This window comes from Tenrec ecaudatus, chromosome 17, assembly GCF_050624435.1.
Source record: "Tenrec ecaudatus isolate mTenEca1 chromosome 17, mTenEca1.hap1, whole genome shotgun sequence".
Lineage (NCBI taxonomy): Eukaryota > Metazoa > Chordata > Mammalia > Afrosoricida > Tenrecidae > Tenrec > Tenrec ecaudatus.
The window spans coordinates 15,125,734-15,145,313 of record NC_134546.1 but is presented as its reverse complement, the minus strand read 5'-3'; the positions used below and the strand labels follow the sequence as shown (position 1 = coordinate 15,145,313).

The 19,580-nt window shown below is 44.1% G+C and overlaps 1 protein-coding gene across 1 annotated transcript in view; it reads left to right on the top strand.

The window, feature by feature from the left end:
• The window catches only part of CNRIP1 (cannabinoid receptor interacting protein 1), a 32,618-nt gene extending 15,296 nt beyond the window's left edge, over positions 1–17,322 (top strand). Inside the window, exon 3 of the mRNA XM_075535627.1 lies at positions 16,132–17,322. Coding sequence (XP_075391742.1) covers positions 16,132–16,296 — 165 coding nt within the window. The 3' untranslated portion in view covers positions 16,297–17,322. The remainder of the gene's footprint in view (positions 1–16,131) is intronic.
• The last annotated feature ends 2,258 nt before the right edge of the window (positions 17,323–19,580 follow it).

Sequence of the window (19,580 nt, the reverse complement as noted above, 5' to 3'; positions counted from 1 at the left end):
CTCTCAGCCATCAAGTTCATTCTAACTCCCAGCAACCCCACAGGACAGGATAAAACTGTCCTTCTGGGTTTCCCAGACTATAACTCTTGATGGGAGTAGGAAGACCACCAGGTCAGCAGTTCAAATCCTCTGCATGCTCTTGGAGAGGAAGATGTAGCTATCTACTCCAGTAAAGATGTATGGTCTCAGAAACTCTAAGGAACAGTTCTACTCTGCCCCACAGAGTTACGGTGAGTTGGAATCAACTCAGCAGCAGTGATGAAATCGCTCCTTTCCTTATAGGAGGACTCCAACTACACCTGTGGTGTATAGCGGTGTATCCTCTGAGGTCTCTGAGGCTAGTTCCATTGTCCTTCGGAGTTCTGAGATGGTGCAGACATTAGCTCGCTCAACCACTGGACAAAGGTTTCCTGGACCAAAGACAAACCGATAGATCTGCCTCCAAAAGGTCATCGTCTAGAGGGAAAAACATTAAGTGTTTGCTTTAGGTGTAAAAACAAAATAAAACCCACTGGGGGATGGTTCTCGCAAATGATTTAGAAAGAACTAGATTGGTAGTTCTCAACCTTCCTAATGTTGCGACCCTTTCATACAGTTCCTTGGGTTCTGGCCCCCCCCCCACACACACACACCATAACATTTCCGTTGCTACATCATCACTGTTATTTTGCTACTGTGATGAATCGTGCAACCCCTGTGAGAAGGTCGTTCGACTCCCAAAGGGGTCTTGACCCACAGGTTGAGAACTACTGAACGAGATGAAAAACATCTTCCTTCCTCACTTGACCTGTACAGTGAGAATTTCTACATTCTTCAGAAGGACTGAAGGATGGGATTTCTTCAGTGAAATTTAGTTTGAAGTATTATAAATATAACGTACCAAAAGGTTTATTTGCCTGTCCAGGCATCTGCTAAAAGGCCAGAGAATCTGTTTTCTCTGGGTGGGTCTTAGGACAAAGCTCTGTGGCAATCTAAGCAGCAGTTCACAGATCCTGAATCCTAGCACGAGAGCTTAGGTTTTTACATATAAAACTCACATCCAGAAGAAAGAGAGGATAGACATGTGATTGTGCTAACCGCAGTCTTGGCGTTTTTGACTTGTGCGTCAGCCGCGCCTGATTTATAATAGACTGATTCTAAGAAAAACATTGATGCGTTTGAATGGTGGTGCGGAAGAAGTATGCTGAAAGTACCACCAACTGCTGAACAAACAAACAAATCTGTCTTGGAACACGTACAGCCAGAGTGCTCCTTAGAGGCCAGGATGGTGAGCCTTACTCATGCTTCGGACATGTTGTCAGGAGAGACCAATCCCTGGAGAAGAACATCATGCTTGGTGAAGTGGAGCGGCCCCTCGGCCAGATGGATTGACACATGACTGCCACAGTGGGCTCACACAACAACAGCTGGGAGGGTGGCACAGGGGACAGTGGTGCTCTAGTCTGTTGTCCTCAAGGTCAGAACTGACTCACCAGCATCTAACGCACACAAAGCAAATCACTTAAAATCGGAGAGCGTTTCCTCCTCAAGTCAGAAGTTTAATTCAGCCCAAGTTTACCTTGTAGTGAGAACAGTCTTCAGAGAGCCAAGTCGGCATACCTTTCATTTTGATGGTTTTATGGCTATAAAATTTGTGTACCATACACTTCCATAGTTAAGTCCCTTTTTTGAAAGGTGCGTATACAGCATCACAGTAAGTTCTAGAGGACCCTCCCCCTGCATTCATTATTTGCTCCCCTGTTCCCTTTATCCTCTCCACTCCCCCAACACACCATTGCATCCGTTAGTGTCTCGATGCATCCGATCTGCTGTGCTTCATAAACTGGGAAACCTAACAGAAACAATGAAAATAACAGAAAGAAAAAATAATAAAATAAAATAAAGAGTAAGAAAGAAAGCCAGCAATAGTAAAGTAAGCCAGCGAGAACATTTCTGTCATGGAACAAGCAAGGAATATTTTAAATCTTAGGTAAATTCAGGTTGGGCCAAGAGGGAGGCCAACTGACCAGGTGTCCTATTACCCCGTATGTCCATCCACCATCATCAAGTTTACAATCATCTCTGTCTGAGAGACACAAAGCAGTTCAAGTTCCTCTACTGTGGCCAGAGGGGATTTGCCAGAGGCTATTCTGACTAGGCACTCGGCAGATGGATTTTTGGCTCTCCATAGCCTTCTATAAATCGGGTTTTCACAATTTAAGTTCTGATACTTATCCCTTCGTCATATTTGGATTTTGGTATTGAGCCTGTGACTTTTTTTAGTTATATTTCAAACGTCCCTATTGTAAGTTACAGGGCAGACATAACTCTCCTCTCAGAGACGACAGTGAAACAGTGAAACGTGCGGTGAACTTCCCAGGTGCAGCCAATCGATCAAGGAGGTGACTTCAGCGAGGGACACTACCCACAGAGCATACCGGCACCACTTGGTTGTTGTGGTTTATATCTTCTTCTTCTTGTTTTCAGAGCAACTTTTTATGAGTTTAAAATCACTTGAAAGTTGTTTTGGTGGTTTGTATTGTTTCGATCATTCAATAAATATGATAGCAACACCATCGACTATCAGAGAGTGCCTAGGGTCTTAACACGAGGAGCCACCTAAGTGAGGCATTAACTGAACCCACGTGGACGCAGCACCTGGTGTGATCCAAGGACTGTGAATAACAAAGTAACAAAATCCAAATCTGAAGGAGGGAACTGTATCAGGACTTCAGTTCCGCACACACAGTTTGCAGCAGGCTCCGGGTGAGAGTGGAAATCCATGTGCAAGATTCCCACATGGGTGAAGCCTCCGTGAATCCCTCCGACCATAGCTGAGAGATGCGGATAGCCTTTGCCACCGGATGGACGGCATTGCAAAGTCAGTTACGGCCAATGGAGCACCTCGCTGTTCTCTCTCTAGTGGCCCATTTTAAAGTTGTTTCCGCGTTTAACATTTTGCTTTTTTTAATATTGAAGTTTTTCTTCATTGTCATTGAGGTTTTGTTGATTTCTTGTTTTTGTTTTTTTATCATTTTCCCTGTATGAAATCCAGGATATCTATATCTATAGCGAGAGTCAGTGGAGTAATAATTAAGTAGGGGCATGGCAGGGGAGGTTGGGAGGGAATGGGGAGCTAACAACAATCAATATGAGAAAGAAAGAAAATGTCCTGAAATTGATTGATGATGATTACACAACTCTTCTTAATATAAGTGATCCGTTACACTGTATAATATGTGATTTATATTCCAATAAAACTATTTTTAAACTATTTTTAAAAGCAAGAAATTTCAGATGGATGAAAATATCCTCTGTAGAAAAGGCAACTAGTAATAAGTGAAAAGAAACAGAGCCAACTATGAAAGTCAAACTTTTCATGTCTGTCAAGTGTAGACAAAGTTAAAAGGCAAATGCCCATGCATTCTGTGGAGTTTTATTTTCTTAAGATTATTTGTATGGTCTCATAACCTGTGTTGTCCAGACAAATGTTCCCACTGTCTTTAATAACTTTCCACAGCCCAGTAGGACTCAGGAGGGGCTCCAGCGGCAGGAAGCAATCAGATGTCATCGATCAAGTATCGTTAGTCTGATGACTTAGATCAATGGCATTGATCCCTTTAGTCAAACAGCTCTGGAGGCCATGACAGTGGGAAATAAAATGACCCAATGTGACTCATTTCCCATTCCATCCAAGGAGAGAATGCAGGTAGAGCATTTGTCTGGACATAGCATCTTGATATTCACCTCTTTGGGGCCCTCTTCAGTGGGAGGCTTGAGACAGATGGGGCTTTCTAATCCTATAAAGATACACCGTTTGGAAAGCCACAGGGCAGTTCTAATCTGTCCCATAGGGTTGTATGAGTCGGAATCTACTGGAGAGCAGCGAGCTTGGTATGGGTCCGTGGGAGGGTGGTGGCGGAGAGGTTGCTATGGGACTGTGTGGGATGAGGAGGAAGAGGGCTAGACTTGCTTTCTAAAAGATGCAAGCTCGCCCTCCTGGATTTCTGTTTGGATTAGCTGTAGCCTTAATATACAATTCAAAGAAGAAAATTGTAAACCAGTAAGAAAAAATAATCCTAGGATGTGTGATATAGGAGAAAAAAGTAAATGGCATGAACAGGCAACTCACAAAAGAAAAGGAAATGGCCAGTAAAATTTTTTTAAATTTTAATAAAAATCACCAAATAGCCGTAAATTCTAAATTTCACTTATAAAACTATTAAAATATTTAAAATAGTAATATTAGTTATTTTGTGTTTTACATATTTATATATACTTGTGAAATAGTGTTTATATATTTCCTTGAGAAATGGTGGTTTTTATAACTGATATTATATCCTCCAACCTCACTAAATTCATTTATCCTAATATCTTTTATGTAAGTAGCTTAATACTTTCTTCAAACACAATCGTTAACTGCTAGATACAGATGTGCTTTCTAATAATCTGTGTATTTTCTTTTCTCGTTGTAAGCCTCTGGCTAGTATGTCCAATTCAACACTGAGTATGAACGTTAAGAGCAAACATCTTTATGTCGTTTCCCGTGTTGGAGGGTGCTCAGTCTCCCACAGCGCTCTGCTTTTCAACTCAGTTTGTAATTCATTGCAATGCCTAGACAGAAGTCATCGACAACACTCATGTTTGTGGGGCTTATTAGGGGAGTTAACAGGTTACAAATCAGATACAAATGCACAGGACACAGTTGTCCAGTCAGGACAGCCTCTGCCATGCCCACATGCAGGCCTCTCTCCAGCCCTCAGCCTCTTGGCCCGGCCTCTGTCCTACTTGCAAGCAACGTTACAAAACTTGCTTAGGGCTCCCAAGGAATGCCCACAGGGCAGACCCTCTGCTGTAAGCTTCAATCAGCTCTAGCTCCAAAGGCCACTTTATTCCCCAATTAAGTGCCCAGAGTCACCCCTCTCCACAAGCCAGCCTACTGCCCCAGAGCACTCAGCTTTGCTTGCCCTGTGGAAGGGGAAGTTCACAGCTCCGTCTCAGTCTATGGCTCCTGATTCTGCTGCTGCTGCTGCTCCTTCAGTGTCAAAGCTGTCTCCTGGCTCAAGGGGATCCAGGGTCCAAATGTGCCCCACTCCTGGCTCATCTCTGTTGCTGGTAGTGAGATCCCCCCTTCCTGTTTCTGAGACAGCTCGTTTTATACCCAGCAGGATGGCAATGATAAAGAATGCTGTTAACAACCAATCACAACAGAATTCTATTTCTATCACCCACCACCTTCTCTTACCCATGCCCATCAGGAAAAGGTTGTTTTGTGGGAGTTACAGACTGGCTAGAAGAACCCCATTAAGTAATCCACAACTCTGCAGAGTACAAAGATTCTACCTTTCTGTAAGTAAGCTCTAAGTTTGTTTCTAAATGGCTTTTCCTGAGCTTGAAGAACTCTCCTTCTATTTGTAGTTTGCCGAGAGCTTTTATCGTGAACAGATGCTGGTGTTCAAGTGTTTTCTTTTTTGCATTTAATGATGTGGTGGTCTGGTTGGGCTCCTTCTGTTAATACGGTGAAGTATCAAAGGTTCCCAAACGTTCAACCACCCTGAATTCTAAGGATAAACCTTTTAGGTCCTAATGTGCTGGCTATATTGTATATTGTTGGATTTGACTTGATAACATTTTTGGCAAATAAATCATAAGCAAAATTTGTACAGACGCCCACGGGAGATTTTTATCTATAGCTTTCCTTCTTTTATAATATCTTTGTCAGGTTTGGGTATTAAGGTCATCTGGCCTCATTTAAAAAAAACACAAAACAACCCAACTAGGAAGTATCCTTTCCTCCTCTATTATCGGGAAGGGTTTATTTAAGATTGGTATTTTAATTTTGTTGTTGTTGTTGTTGTTGTTAGATGATGTAGAGCTGGCTCCAACTTATAGCAACCCTATGCAAAGCGAAAGGAAATGCCTCTCAGTCCTGCACGGGCCCCACAATTGTTCTTTTCTTTAAGCCCATGGTTGCAGACGTCATGTCAGTTCATCCGGTCGAGGGTCTGCTTCTTTTTTTGCTGCCCCTCTGCTTTCCCAAGCATGTTGACCTTCTGCGGGGACTGGTCTTTCCTGCCTCGATGTCCAAAGTACGTGAGATGAAATCTCACCCTCCTTGCCTCTAAGGAGCATTCTAGCTCTCCTTCTGTCTCTCAAGACAGATGTGTTTGTTCTTTTGGCAGTCCTTGGTACTTTCGGTATTCTTCTCCGGCACCATAATTCAAATGCATCAACTTGTCTTTGGTCTTCCTTATTCAGTGTCCAGCTTTCACATGCATACAAGGCAATGGTAAGCGCCGTGACTTAGGTCAGGCAAGCCTTAGTTCTCACAGTAACATCCTCACTCTTCAGCATTTTAAAGAGGTCTTGGGCAGCAGATGTACCCAACACAACTCATTCTTTGATTGCTTGATGGCTGCTTCCATGAGCATTGGTTGTGGATCCAAACAAGAAAAAATCCTTGACAACTTCAATCTAGTCTCCACTTATTACCTATTGATACAGTTATGAGGATTTTGGTTTTCTTGACATTGAGTTGTAATCCATATTGACAGCTACAATCCTTGATCTTCATCAGCAAGTGCTTCCAGTCATTACTTTCAGCAAGCAAGGTTGTGTCATCTGCACACTGTAGGTTAATAAGCCTTCCTTCAAGCCTGACATCATGTTCTTCTTCGTATAATCCAACTTCTCTGATGACTGGCTCAGCATACAGATTGAATAAGTAGCGTGAGAGGATACAACCCTGATGCACACCTTTCCTGATTTAAAGCCATGCATCATTTCCTTGTTCTGGTCACATAACTGCTTCTTGATTCTCGTACAGATTCCACATGAGCACAATTAAGGGTCCTGGGATTCCCATTCAACTCAAGAGCAGCCCTCATTCGTGATGACCCATGCAGTCAAATGCCTTTGCATAATTGGTTTTATTTTCAGTGTTAGACTTTATCAGCGAAGCTATCTGGGCCTGGAGTTTTATTTATATGAAAGTTTTTTATTCAAAATTCAATTTTCTTAGTATATAAAAGCTTATGAATAGTGTGTCTTTTAGAGAATTTGTCCAGTTCTATCAAATCTGTTGGAAAAAAAGTAATCCTATTTAAGTTCTACCACATCTATAGATGTTTTCACTTTCATTTGTCATAATGATAATGTTTGCCTTCTTTTTTCTTTGTCAGTCTTTTTAGGAGCTTATCCATTTAAAATACATTTTTAAATAATCATCTTTCTGTTTCTGTATGGCTTTTCCTTTTATATTGGATGAATAGCAATCCATGTCCTCTTTATTTCCTTCCTTTTTCTTCCCATGGAGTCCTGTGGTGGAATGGGTCCAAGTTGGGCTGCAATCACATGGTCAGCAGTTCAAAACCACCATCAGCCGCGTGGGAGAAAGACTGAACTTTCTACTCGAGGAAACAGTTAAATTCCCAGAAACCCACAGGGGTCGCTATGAATCAGCATTTCATTTTTCCTACCAGTGCACAGTCATTAAAATAGCTAAAATGAGAAAGGCCTGTAATGCCAAGAGTCAGAAGGATGTGTAGCAACTGAAGCGCTCGCATTACTGGTGAGCATGTAAAATGGCGCAACCACAGAGGGAAAGTTTGAGTTTCTTATAAAATCAAGCGTACGTTATGAGGCCCTCAAATTTTAGTCCTACTTATTCACTCAATTAGCAAGTTGCACAGTTTGCTTCCTAATACAACTTCTAGCAGTAAGGAATATTGAGGCTGGAAATCCAGTGGGGGTCAATAGGTCACGGCACACTGAAAGTCTCAGATGCTCCCCTCAATCAAGCCAAACCAAACCTGTTGCCAACGATTCAATTCTGAGTCATGGCAACCCCGTGTGTTCCTGAACAAACCATCGCTATATGGTTTTCTTGGTTGTAGTATTTGTGGGAGAAGCTCACCAGGCCTTTCTTCCACAGCACCGCTTGATAGATTCAAAGCACTAACCTTCAAGCCAGTCACCTCTCACAAACCATACGCACCGCTTGGGCTCCTAAAGTCGCTGGGTTCCCGAGTGTTCTTTCTCGTGGGCAGTGCCACGTCTCCTGTGGCGGTGGGTGCTATGATGAATGGCGACACGTACTCTCTGACTTCGAATGAGGCCACAGAAATTGGGCAACACTGTCTGACCTTCACACTCTTTGACTCAGAACAAAAACAACAACAACAACAAAAAGCGTCTCCTGTTAAATGGCCAAAGTAGTTCCCATATTCTCCTCCACGTTTGATTGTGACATGAAACTTTTTAAAGGACTGTAAGATCCTGTGGCAACTGAAATGCCCAGATATAATTGAATGTCCTGAACAACACCCTTAGTATGATGACAAAGAAAACAATTGTCTCTCAGCCCTCTTGCTTACATACTACTTTGTTAATATGGTAACAATATCTTTTAACTAAAGCTTAGGCTATTTAGGTTCTTGTTCTGTTATTATCATTAGCTCACTCTGTACCTGGACCTGGGGCAAATCACTTAACCTTCTGAATCCTAAGGTGTTGGGTTGGTTTTTTTCCCTCCAAAATAGAGATAATAAAACCAGTTACAAAGATCAAGGTAGAATAACATGTGAAAGTTCTGTGTAAAGGAATGAGTATAATAAAAAAGCACAGTATTATACTTGTGCAAAAATCCCATCACCAGGTAACTTGCCTGGACAGACTTTCTTTGGAAGGGACAGATGGGCTGGGTGGGGATGGAAAGCCTAGTCGTTGCTTCTATTCCTTTGGGGGAAATGTCAATTTTCAAGGCTCCATCTGTTCTTAGCTAAATGGGAAGAGATTCTTAGATGAGGTGGTGGGCAACCCCAAAAATAGAACACACAAGGAACAAAGAGGAAGGACGCTGATGGGAATTTAAAGCAACTGAGGCATGGGAGAGAAGAAAATATACATGTGTATGGTTAGATGCCATTGGGTGAGTTCTGACTCAACTTGACCCTCATAATTGCTGTTTGAGCCCTTTGTTGCAGCCAGTAGGTTGATCCATCACTGTGATGGGCTTCTTTTGCACTGATCCTCCACTCCACAAGCATTACATCCTTTTCCAGGGACTGGTCTCTCCTGATACATAATGAGCCACAGTTCCCTTATTTTGAAGCTTGAGTATTACCTTAATAAAAAATAGAACATCCCGTGCCCTTAGCAATGACTCTTACAATGTTCCTGATAAACTTTCCTAAGTGTTAAGTTTATTGAAATGAAGAGTGGCACCTTACATTTTTTCCTAACCTGTAGTCATAGTCTTCATGGTCTGTTCTTTAATGCTTGTTTCTCGTTAGAGAAAGCTGTTATTTCTCTTTTTCTCATGTAATGTCTCAGCATTGTTGCTGCTACTTACCTACCATGTTTCCAGGTTGTTAACTCAAACGATTGGCTGTTATTTGAAATATATATATATATACATATATATATACACTTTATTTCACTTGTACTTAAGATATACCATGGGTGGTACTGGTCAAAAATGATATTAGTTAGTACTGAATCTTCTTAAAATCTCCTGATGAATTATAAGATAGGTTTTCGATTTTCTCATGTCACTATTGTGTCCTTCTTTTGAAATTTCAACCTTGAATTGTAATATTGAAAGATTCTCTAGGCAAAATATTGAATGATGCCAGGAGCATCAAAAGAAGATAGAAAGAATAGCATGATCACTGGCATTCAACAATTTCAAGGGTAACATAGGAGCAAGGACCAAGGGTCCTAAAGGAAGAAGAATAAGTTGCAATGAAACCATCAGCCCCTTCAGGAATTGACAGGATGCCACTAGAATGTTCCACCAAGCTCCTGAAGCACTGGAAGCCCTCACTTGTCTATGCCAAGACATTTGGAAGACAGCTACTTGGCCAATGGATTGAAAGACATCCGTACCCATTCCAAAGAAAGGCGACCCAACAGAATATACAAATAACAATGTCGTTAATATCCGATGCAAGTAAGACTTTGCTGAAGATCATTCACCAACAGTTACAGCCGTATATTGACAAAGAGTGACCCGAGGTTCCGGCCGGATTCAGAAGAGGACATAGAACAAGGGCTGATATCACATGGATCTTGACTGAAAGCAGAGGACACAGAAAAATGCGTATTTGTGTTTTATTGAATATATTAAGGCATTTGATTGTGTGAGCCTTCATGAATTAGGGATGGCCTTGAGAAGAAAGGGAATTCCGGAACACCACATTATGCCTGTTGAAGAATCGGTCCACGGATCGAGAGGCAATTGTGCACATAGAACAAGGGCAGCCTGCATGGTTTAAAAGGGAAAGGTTGTACGTCAGAGTTGTCTTATCACCGTGCTTATCCAGTCTGCATGCTGAGCAAATAACCAGAGCAGCTGGCTTGTATGAAGAATGCAACATCGCAACTGGAAGAAGGCTGATTAACCTGCAGTGCGCAGAAGACACAAGGTCGCTTGCTGACAGCAAGGAGGACTCGAAGTGCTTGCCGATGAAGATTACAACTCAACGTAAAGACCAAAATCCTCACAACTGGACCAGTAGGTAGCATCATGACGAGCAAAGAGAAGATTGAAAATGTCAAGGGTTTCGTCTTGCTTAGGTTCACGATCAGTGTTCATGGAAGCAGCAGTCCAGCAGACAATCATTGCATGGGGTAAATCTGCACATAACCCTTTTAAAGGGTTTGAAAGCAAGGATGTTCCTTTGAGGACTAAAGTGCACCTGACACAATCCATGTATTTCCAGTTGCCTCATATGCAAGTGAAAGTTGGACATCGAATAAGGAAGAACGAAGAAGAATCCATGGTGCCGGTGAAGAATGTTGACAGTACTATGGACCGCCATAAGAACAAACAAAAAATCTGTTTGTCGTTCATGAGTTGTTTCAGTCTTTAGCCAAATGTTCTTAGTAGGGCTCACTAGTCATCTATAGAGTCTTTCATATTATAATGCTAGCCATTTGGCAACATGTTGTAAATATTTATAATGTGGCTTATCATTTATTTCTCATTAGAAAAGTAATACCAAGTTTTTAAAATATAGAAAAGCCAAAAAAGGAAATAAAATATATTCCATCCATTTCTAATATTATTGGCATATATAATGTTATTGAAATGGTTGATAACTACACACTCTCCTTAAAATTTCTATGTATTATTCCATTTTTAGAGGTACCACTAAGTTACTGCCTTAAAGATGGATACTTAGTTTTCAAATTTTCACCACTATGAACATTGCTGTGTTTCTAAGATGAATCACAAGTGAGATTGCTGTACCAAATAACTTTCTCTTCCAAAAGGCTGTGCCACTCAGTGCCCAGAGCAGTGTGTAAAACACCTGTGTCCTTGTGTCCTGCCAACAATGAGTCTTTTCTCTTTTCTAAATATTCTGTTGTGGTTATGGGGGGAATTGCCACAGCAACTAGATTCTCATTCAACCATTTCTAGACTTAGTGTCCCATGACATTGGGTACATGTTTTCACAATGTTTGAGCAGTCTCATTCTATCCATTCTGGTTGTTCTGCTTCTTTTAATCTAGCTTCCTTGTCCTTCCCCCCGCCCTTACCTTCTCACCTTTGGACTAGGGTCAATGTTGACTGTTGGGTCTCATGATAGTGAGAGGAGTCAGCAGTCACAGGCAATGTGATTTGTTCTCTGTTTTGGCTGAGAGCGAACCTGGGGGTGGTTGAATTCCATGTTTAAGGGCATCCCAGGGTGGTAATCTCAGGGGGTCCTCTAATCTCTACCAGTCCAGGAAGGTGAGCTTTTTTTTTTAGGATTTTATGTTCTTCTTACCCCACTCCTACCCCCACCCCCACCCCCATTTCTATCAGGGACCTCGATTGTGTCTCTGGTCAGAATGGTCAGTAGGTATTGGTAGGCACCATCTAGTTCCTGTTCAAGGCAGGTGAGGCCATGGTTCATGGGGACTATTAGTCCTGTAGACTAGTCTCTTTGAGTCTTGGTTTCCTTCTTTCTGTTTGGCTCCTTGTGCACAGAGATCAGTAGTTGTATCTCAGGTGAACCATCACAGGCACTACTCACCAAACTAGAATATACAACGCTATCTTTTTTTTAAATCATTTTATTAGGGGCTCATACAACTCTTATCACAATCCATACACACATCAATTGTGTAAAGCACATCTGTACATTCATTGCCCTCGTCATTCTCAAAACATTTGCTCTCCACTTAAGCCCCTGGTATCAGCTCATTTTTCCCCTCCCTCCCCACTTCCCCCTCCCTCATGAACCCTTGATAATTTATAAATTATTATTTTGTCATATCTTTCCCTGACCGATGTCTCCCTCCACCCACTTTTCTGTTGTCCATCCCCCCCAGGGAGGAGGTCACATGTAGATCCTTGTAATCGGTTCCCTCTTTCCAACCCACTCTCCCTCTACCCTCCCAGTATCGCCACTCACACTCCTAGTCCTGAAAGGATCATCTGCCCTGGATTCCCTGTGTTTCCAGTTCCCATCTGTACCAGTGTACATCCTCGGATCTAGCCAGACTTGCAAGGTAGAATTCGGATCATGATGGGGGCGCGGGGGAAGCATTTAGGAACTAGAGGAAAGTTATATTTTTCATCGTTATACAACGTTATCTTTTGAGCTATGTTACACCAATTGACCAAATTCCAGCCCGCCAGCCGCACCCCAAAGACTAGAATATTTCTATTTTTGAATCAACTTTGAGGTATAGTTTACATATAATATATCCACCCATTGAGTGCATACCTCAGTGACTCTTGACAATGTACTTGACACCCTAATCAAGAGACGGAACATTTCCACCCCCCTAGAAAGCACCTATTAGACATTTGCATCAATCACCATCTTCCCACTGGCCCTAAGTAACCACTAGGTAATCCATTATTTCTGTCTGTATAGATTATATTAGAATCTTGTACAAATAGAATTTATAAAGCATGGATTCTTATATCATCCAAATTAATTTCTCCTTTTTTAGCTCTCATTTTTTATTATTTTCCCCCTTTTTTGATCATTTTATTGGGGGCTTGTATCACAATCCATACATACATCCATTGTGTCAAGTACATTTGTACATTTGTTGCCTTCATCATTCTCAAAACATTTTCTTTCTACTTGAGCCCTTGGTATCAGCTCCTCATTTTTTACCCCTCTCTCTCTGCCTGCCCCTCCCTCATGAACCCTTGATAATTTATAAATTATCACTATTTTTCAAATTCATTTCTTGACATGTCTTTGAGATCTACCCTTCTCTTTGCCTGGATCACTATATCCCTGTTTTGTTTGTGTGAGTGATTGTTTTTGAGTAAAGTGTCATTATGATATCAAATACCAAAAGATATTTAATCAGTCACCAGATGATAGACATTTGGGTTGATTCCAGTGTAGATCTACTGACTAATGCTCATGGGTACTTGTACAAGTCTTCAAGCCATAACTCTGTAAAAAATGATATTTTGTTTTCAAAAGTTAAGCTTTGTGGGCATTTGGTATCTTACTCACTGTTTCCAGTAAATGTCCTAAGGGAAACTCTTGCAAAGCTGTCTGAAAAGCACATGACCACCTTCTCCTGTAGCCACCACAATGCACAGGATTCTATTGCTCACAGCCCTCCCCCCTACCACCGCCGCCATGATGTCTTCTGGCTCCTGACAAGTCCAGGAACCTTGCCAAGTCAGTCCCTGCCCTCTCCATGACAGGGAAGGATCGGTGGAGAAAATAACGACAGACATCATGGTGTTTGGTGCCAGGTCCCCTAAATAGCTCCAGGAGGCGGTCACAGGGTCAGGCTACCCCACAGGCCACTGGAACATCTGCCCAGTGGCCTCTGGGGCATGCGGTGCCCTCTTCTCAGTTACAAGAGAATTGACAGCTTACAGCTGGGGAGGAGTCTGGAGAGATCACTGATTTGAACCAATTCTTCCCAGTTCAGGCATGGCCAATGAAATGAAACCAAACTGTGCCCGAATTTGTAAGTGTGTGTGCTGGAGCAATCACGAGAAGAGAGAAAATGACTCTTGATCGCCTGCTAGATCTAAAGTTAATCTCTTCACAGGCAAGACAGCCTGCCCACGGCCTGGTCGCCCAGTCTCATTAGCAGTCAGACACAGTGGGTCCTGACTCACCAATGGCAGCCAACCATAGCACTCTGCGTGTGTGTGGCTCTGCCCAGTCCTACCAACTCTCCAACCCCCTGCATCAGACTCCCCGCTCTGCCTCGCCTGCGCCCCACTGCAGGGCTTCGCCCGTGGTTCCTGTTCCGGTTATCACTCTGGTGCCCCCACAACTTACAAAGTCACATCTCTTCTGATGTCGTTGTGTTGGCCATGGCTCAACTGGTCCTAACGGCTCCAAGTCCTGGTGAAGATTTGCAGGCCTTGGCTTCTGGAAGGAGGAGTCCTTGTGGTGGGTTACGTATTGGGCTGCTTGGGCTGTTGACTTTGTTAGGGCAAGGTCTACAGTTCTAAACCACTGGTGACTCTTAAGAGAAAGATGGAGATTTCTGCGCTCTATAACGATTTATAGTCTCAGAAACCCACAGGGGCTTCCCCTATAGGGCTACTGTTGACAGGATTCTCATGTGGTTCTCGGTTTATGACTTCAAAGGAGAAAGAATTCCCGCCGCAGCCTGGTTTGTAATCCAAAGGAGTTTTTATGAAGGATGGGAGAAGTTTCAGGGTTTAGAGTCTCAAAAGAGTACACACCATTTCAGGGAAGCTGTGTGGAAGTTCACAACTGAACAAGAGCAGCCTTGTGGAATAGCGCACCCACACGTGGTAAACTGAGGCCAGAGAGAGCACAGCACTGCCCGAGCTCAGGAGCTCAGGGTATTTCAAACCTCTGGCTGGGGAGGCATTGTCAAAGGTATTGCTTGACTCCATTGGCTGAATCAATCCTGGGCATAATTTGGGCTGCCCAGGTGTAACGCCCACCTGGCTTGGGGGTCTGAATTTGAGCATGTCCAGTTAAGGTCTTCATAGATGCCTAATGCTCACCTGATTCCCTTCCCAGCCTCCTGTGTGGGGCCTGTGCAGGCATGGGAGGGACAGCCCCCTGTCCCTGTCTCTCAGCTACCTAACCCTATGAGTTGGTATTGATTTGATGGCAGTGAGTGAGTTCCCCTTCTGGAAATTAAATGTGAACTTTTCGAGAGCAAAGAGCATGCCTGCTATGTATATATAATATGTGTGCAAGCTGCATAATAATCTGTCCACCTTACTGGTTTGTCGTTGCTGGCTCAGAGCAACCCTGTTAGAGAGAGCAGAATGGCCCCTTGGGCTTCAGAGGCTGTAGACTTTACAGAAGCAGACTGCCATGTCTTTCCCTCCTGGAGCGGCCGGTGGATTCAAACTGCCAATCTTTTGGTTTTCCACGGAGCACTTTAACCACTGCACTCCCGCGACTTCTAGTAGTGACTTCAATATAGTTTGGATCATATACGACCTAAGCCTGACCCATGGACATGGAGCCCTTCCTATATTACTTAAATACTCATTAAGAGCAGAAAGTGGAAATACAGTCTCTAAGAATAAAGTGTTTCTAATAGAACATAAGCATCACCTTGAGTCAAGCATTTCCCCGGGACGTATAGTTAAGGCAGCAGGGTCGTTGTAGAGTGTTGCTGCGGTGTGTGGCTGTCTTGTGAAGTAGAAACCAACAGGCACCGTGATTCCATCGTCCCTTCCCAGTCCTCCTTCTGTGGCAGGGACTAAAGTCCTAGGAGTATTCTTTCAGGAAATTACACTCAGCATTTAGGAGAGTTTCCGCCACCTGTCTGTAAATGGAGGCATGTGTGCTGCCACGATGCAGAACAGGGTTTCGGTGGAGCTTCTAGACTACAACAGACTAGGAAGAAAGACCTGGCGCTTGACCTCCCCAAATCAGCCAACAAAAACCTGATGGCTGGATCACAAGGATCCCCACCCTCACCCGATGAAGGGCGTCACGACAGCCGATGCCATATGTGCAATGGGAATTAAGTTTTGGAAAACAACATAGTTTAGAGATAGCTTTTCAGGAAAAGACATCCCACATCCAGGAAGATAAGCCTTTCCTTAAACACGTGACAGCCCCACAGAATGACGTACAGGCGCCAGCGGAGCGCGTCCTCCTTCACCAAGATTAGCTCCCGTGTGCCATAGCCGGGGTTTTTTACCGGGTGCGTTTCTCTCCCTTGCAGTTCACAGATATTGGGACCTTTGAGACGGTGTGGCAGGTCAAGTTCTACAACTACCACAAGCGCGACCACTGCCAGTGGGGAAGCCCCTTCTCCGTCATTGAGTACGAGTGCAAGCCCAACGAGACGCGCAGCCTCATGTGGGTGAACAAGGAGTCGTTCCTCTGAAGACGGGGGCTCCCTCTTTCTGACGCTGCTGGACAATCTCTTCAGAAATCTCCTTTTAGGTAAACCAGCACAAGCCTTACCCAAGGCACGCCACACTGTTGCTGTTCCCCCACGTGCCCCGGTGATTTTGAACGTGTAACTCCCCCGGTGCAATACCCCTGACATCAAAGGTCGTGGTGCAACCTCCCTGAGAAGACTCCGTCCCGCGCCCTGTGCTGGTGATGCCACGCTCACCGGCTCCCCGCCAGGCTATTGCTTGCTTGCTTGCGACTGGGACTGGGTGGCATCGCCCACTGTGTCCCGCACGTGGTGGTTCCATGGGATGACTGTGACCCTCTGTTTCAGTGACGCCCCCTTGTTTGTTCAATGTGAAATAAATAATCATGATGTGTAGGGGCTCTCCAGTGTGCCCCATGGTGACATGTAACTTGCTAGGTCTCCCGAGTTTCACCTTGTGAAAATGTAAGAGAAACTGCAGTGAGTGGATCTTAGTATTGGCTTCCTATAAACAGCGTTGCTTGTACCGGGAGGGGTGAGGAGCAAATGAAAGGGCAGATATTTTTAAAATATGTAGACTTTACTGAAGCTCAAGCAGGTGGTATAGTGCTTATGCGTTGGGCTGCTAACCACAAGGTCAGCGGTTCAAAGCCACAAACCACTCCATAGGAGAAAGATGAGGCTTTCTACTCCTGTTAAGAGTTACAGTCTTGGAAACCCTACAGAAGCAGTTCTATTCTGCCTTTAGGGTCGCCGTGAGGCCGTATCAACTCGATGGCACTGAGTTTGGGGTGAGAAAACTCAAGTCACCGAAAGTCTTCTGTTTATGTCCTAGTGGAGATGGGAAACATCAGTGTTGTGGTTCACTGTTCAATAAGCCTTCCCAGGCTGACAAGCTACCATAATGTTTAAACTTGTATATGGATGGCCTCTCCTATCTCCACTCCCTGCCCTTGAACTTTGTAAGACCGTGTGTGGAACTGTAACCAACTTTTGATATTTCTTAATAAAGGCCTTGAAAAAAAACAACATGCCCTAACTTGCCTTCTTGCTTGGGGTAGCAGCTATCTTGCAGGCGGATAGCTAGCGCCACCCACATCTCCGTCTATGCACCACAAGGTGAGAGGGGACTAGAACTAGCACGCCTCTTCCTAATCCCTGCCACCCCCCGGCCAAGTTGCTGTACTCTGGTCTCTTGAGTGTTACCACGCTGCTGGACACTCGACCACTGGTACTTCAGATGCCAAGCAGTTCACCCACGTGAAATAGGCTCGAGTGGAGCTTCTAGACTAAGGACCTGGGGGGCAAGGCCAAAATTAGCCAATAGAGTCCCTGGGGGCCACAGCAAATAGTGTCCAGGAAACCATGCTAAAAAATTAACCTCTAGACTAGAAGACAACTCAGAACCCACAGCACCACAGCCCTGGATTCGAGCCTGCACTGATCATGAAGATGGCAGACGACCACGCAGCATGTCACTCTGCTCTGCAGGCAGTTCCATGAGTCAGAGCCAACTCAACGACATGTGCAGATCACCTCTGACTGGTCCCAGGGGTGTTCCGGCTGAGGTCAACAGGGCGTGCCCAGACATCTGGAGGACAATCCACATAAAAGCCCTTGTCCTCCTCCTCTTTCCATCCATCCGCCCATCCACCGCGCTCTTGTGAGTCAGCTTTGAGCATGGCACTGCACTGGGGCCTGTACACGGGGTTGAGGCCTCCTTGCACGCTCCCAGGGTGCTCACTGCAAGGTGCCTGGCATAAACCCGGCACTCCATGCCATTTGAGGAAGAATTCCTTACGAAGGAAAGAAACTTCTTTTTGGAAAGTTACTTCCTACTTTGTAAAAAGGTTGTGCAATGCACGCTTGGACGGTACAAATTGTGCACAGATCAGGACAAAATTAGTAAAGAAATGGAACTTATTTTCTTTTGCTACTTACTGATAGACCTTTTTAAAAGAATATGCCAGATTCATGGGAGTATTTTTGAGAGTTTATTGTAGGCTGGGCTTGAAGATAGGCAAGAAGAACTGTTTTACCCCCCTCTACCTCACCTGTGCTAAGAGCCCTGGTGATGTAGTGGTCACGCTGTGTTGGGCCGTGATACTCCACCACCATGCTCCCGTAAACAGTTCCAGCCTGGAAAATCCGCAGTAGGTGACACTGAGTCAGCCGTGACGATGGCAGTGAGAAAGAGTTATAGTCTCAGATACCCACAAGGGTAGTTCTACTCTGTCCTGTAGAATCACCATGAGGCCCAATTGGACTCAGATGGCAATGAGCATGGGTTGGGTTGGGTTTTCTTTGTAGTTCACCTGCAATGAGGCTCTATTGCCACCAGGGAACAGCAATGCCTTGGTTTTGGGTTAGTCGTGACCGCATTTAAAGGGATCCGTATGCTTCTTAATTAAGCTGTCTTTCAAAAATTACAGTGCCGTATACAACTGCTAACTAAAAGCATCCCTAGTTATATTTGAAAAATGGTGCTCAATTGCTTAAGCAAATCTTCAGATGTTTCAGAGATTGGGCGCTTACAGGACGGCGAGGCTGGAGACAGACATTGAGGTATTTCCAACAGCGGATTTACTGTGGGCAGAGGCTTAGGTCATCTTCCAGAATATCCAGGAGGAATGCGGAGTGACTCGAAGGTGTGAAAATGTGAAAGCCATCTCTATTGATTGTTTAATCTATTGATCATATATGATTAGTAAATGTTTTCATTGGGGAAATAAAAGGTTTTGAGCCGGTGAGTCAGCTAGCAGTCTGGATATCTGTTTTGGAGAGTGGAAGCAATCTCACAGGGACTTTGCAATATTGCATGTTGTTTGTTGTTGTTGTTGTTGTTTTTTAACGAGAGGCTTTTCATGTTTTCGGTTTAAAGTTATTCAGAGCAGAGCGCAGGAATAAGTGCACATACCCTCACACAGAGGAGAAATAAGAGCCCCAGACAAGAAGGGAGAGCATCCGAGGTCCACTAACATGCAGCCAGTTCATTTCATCTTCCTGTTTCAGATTTCTCATCTCTGGATCAAGCAGTTTAAAACACACACACAGTTGCCACGGAGACGCCTCTGATGCACAGTGACCCATGTGAATCAGAGTTCAACTGTGCTACACAGGGTTTCCCATGGGTTGGTTTTGGGGGGGAGGTAGATCACCAGGTCTTTCTTCCAAGGCACCTCTGGGTGGCCTTGTACATCCAACATTTCAGTTTGCAACTGAGTGCACTAATCATTTGCATCGCCCCAGGACCCCAAGCCACCGCTGTTGACCCCTAGAGGGCTTTA